Here is a 1050-nt window from a genome sequence, read left to right on the forward strand (position 1 = left end):
CCAGGACCCTGAGCAGCCCCCTCACCACGAAGCTGCCGGCCGGGTGCTGGGCGAAAGCCACCAGGTCCCCCCCAATTTGGGCCGCCAGGTGCCCCACGGCTTCCTCCACTCGCCCCACGGCTCCTTCCTCCTCCTCCTCCTCCTGCCCCCCTAAAACGGCCACCACTCGCCCCAAAGCGGCTTCCAACACCCGAGCCCCCAAAGGGTGCCCGGCCGGACCCCCCAACCCCCCCGCCACCAAAAGGGACAAAAACCGCCCCAAAACCCCCAGCGGGGCGTGGGGGAGGAGGGCTTGGAGGAGACGGGACCCCCCCGGGTCCAGGGACACCCCTGGCATCGACGCCGCCGCCTCCGCCAGCACGTTGGGGGCAAAGAGAGCTGCCAAAAATACAGGAAAAACAGAGAAAAACATCCATTATTACACCAAAACGCACAAACGGGGCTGAAAAATCAACGCGCGGCGCCTAAAAGTGGAGTTATTTGACCCAAAAGCCTCCAAATCTGACCAGAAATACCCAAAATCTGCTCAGAGAGATCCCTAAAATCTCCAAATCTGCCCAGAGATTCCCAAAAAAATGGTCACACAACCCCCAAATGTGCCCAGAAATCCCCAAATCCGCTCATGCACCCTCAAAATCTGCCCAGAGACCCCCAAATCTGCCCAGAGGCTCCCAAAAAATGGTCACACAACCCCCAAATGCGCCCAGAGAACCCCAAATCTGCCCAGAAACGCCCAAAATCTGGTCATAAAGACCCCAAGAACACCCAAATCTGCCCAGAGACCCCAAAACCCCAAAATCTGCCCAGAGACACCCAAAATATGGTCATAAAGACCCCTAAAACCCCCCAAATCTGCCCCAAGAACCCCAAAATTTGCTCACAGAGACCCCAAGCCCCTCCAAAGGCCCCTCAGGGAACCCCTAAATCCCTCAGGGAGCTCTCAAAGACCCCAAATCCCCTCAGGGAGCCCCCCAAATCCCCCCAAAGACCCCAAATCCCCTCAGAGAACCCCTCAAAGACCCCAAATCCCCTCAGGGAGCCCCCAAATCC

The 1050-nt window shown here is 58.2% G+C and overlaps 1 protein-coding gene across 1 annotated transcript in view; it reads right to left on the reverse strand.

The window, feature by feature from the left end:
* Nucleotides 1–502, reverse strand: part of NOP9 (NOP9 nucleolar protein) — a 7866-nt gene extending 7364 nt beyond the window's left edge. Inside the window, exon 1 of the mRNA XM_014961773.1 lies at nucleotides 8–502. Coding sequence (XP_014817259.1) covers nucleotides 8–412 — 405 coding nt within the window. The 5' untranslated portion in view covers nucleotides 413–502. The remainder of the gene's footprint in view (nucleotides 1–7) is intronic.
* Nucleotides 503–1050: the final 548 nt, after the last annotated feature.

This window comes from Calidris pugnax, unplaced genomic scaffold (assembly GCF_001431845.1).
Source record: "Calidris pugnax isolate Ruff unplaced genomic scaffold, ASM143184v1 scaffold935, whole genome shotgun sequence".
Classification (NCBI taxonomy): domain Eukaryota; kingdom Metazoa; phylum Chordata; class Aves; order Charadriiformes; family Scolopacidae; genus Calidris; species Calidris pugnax.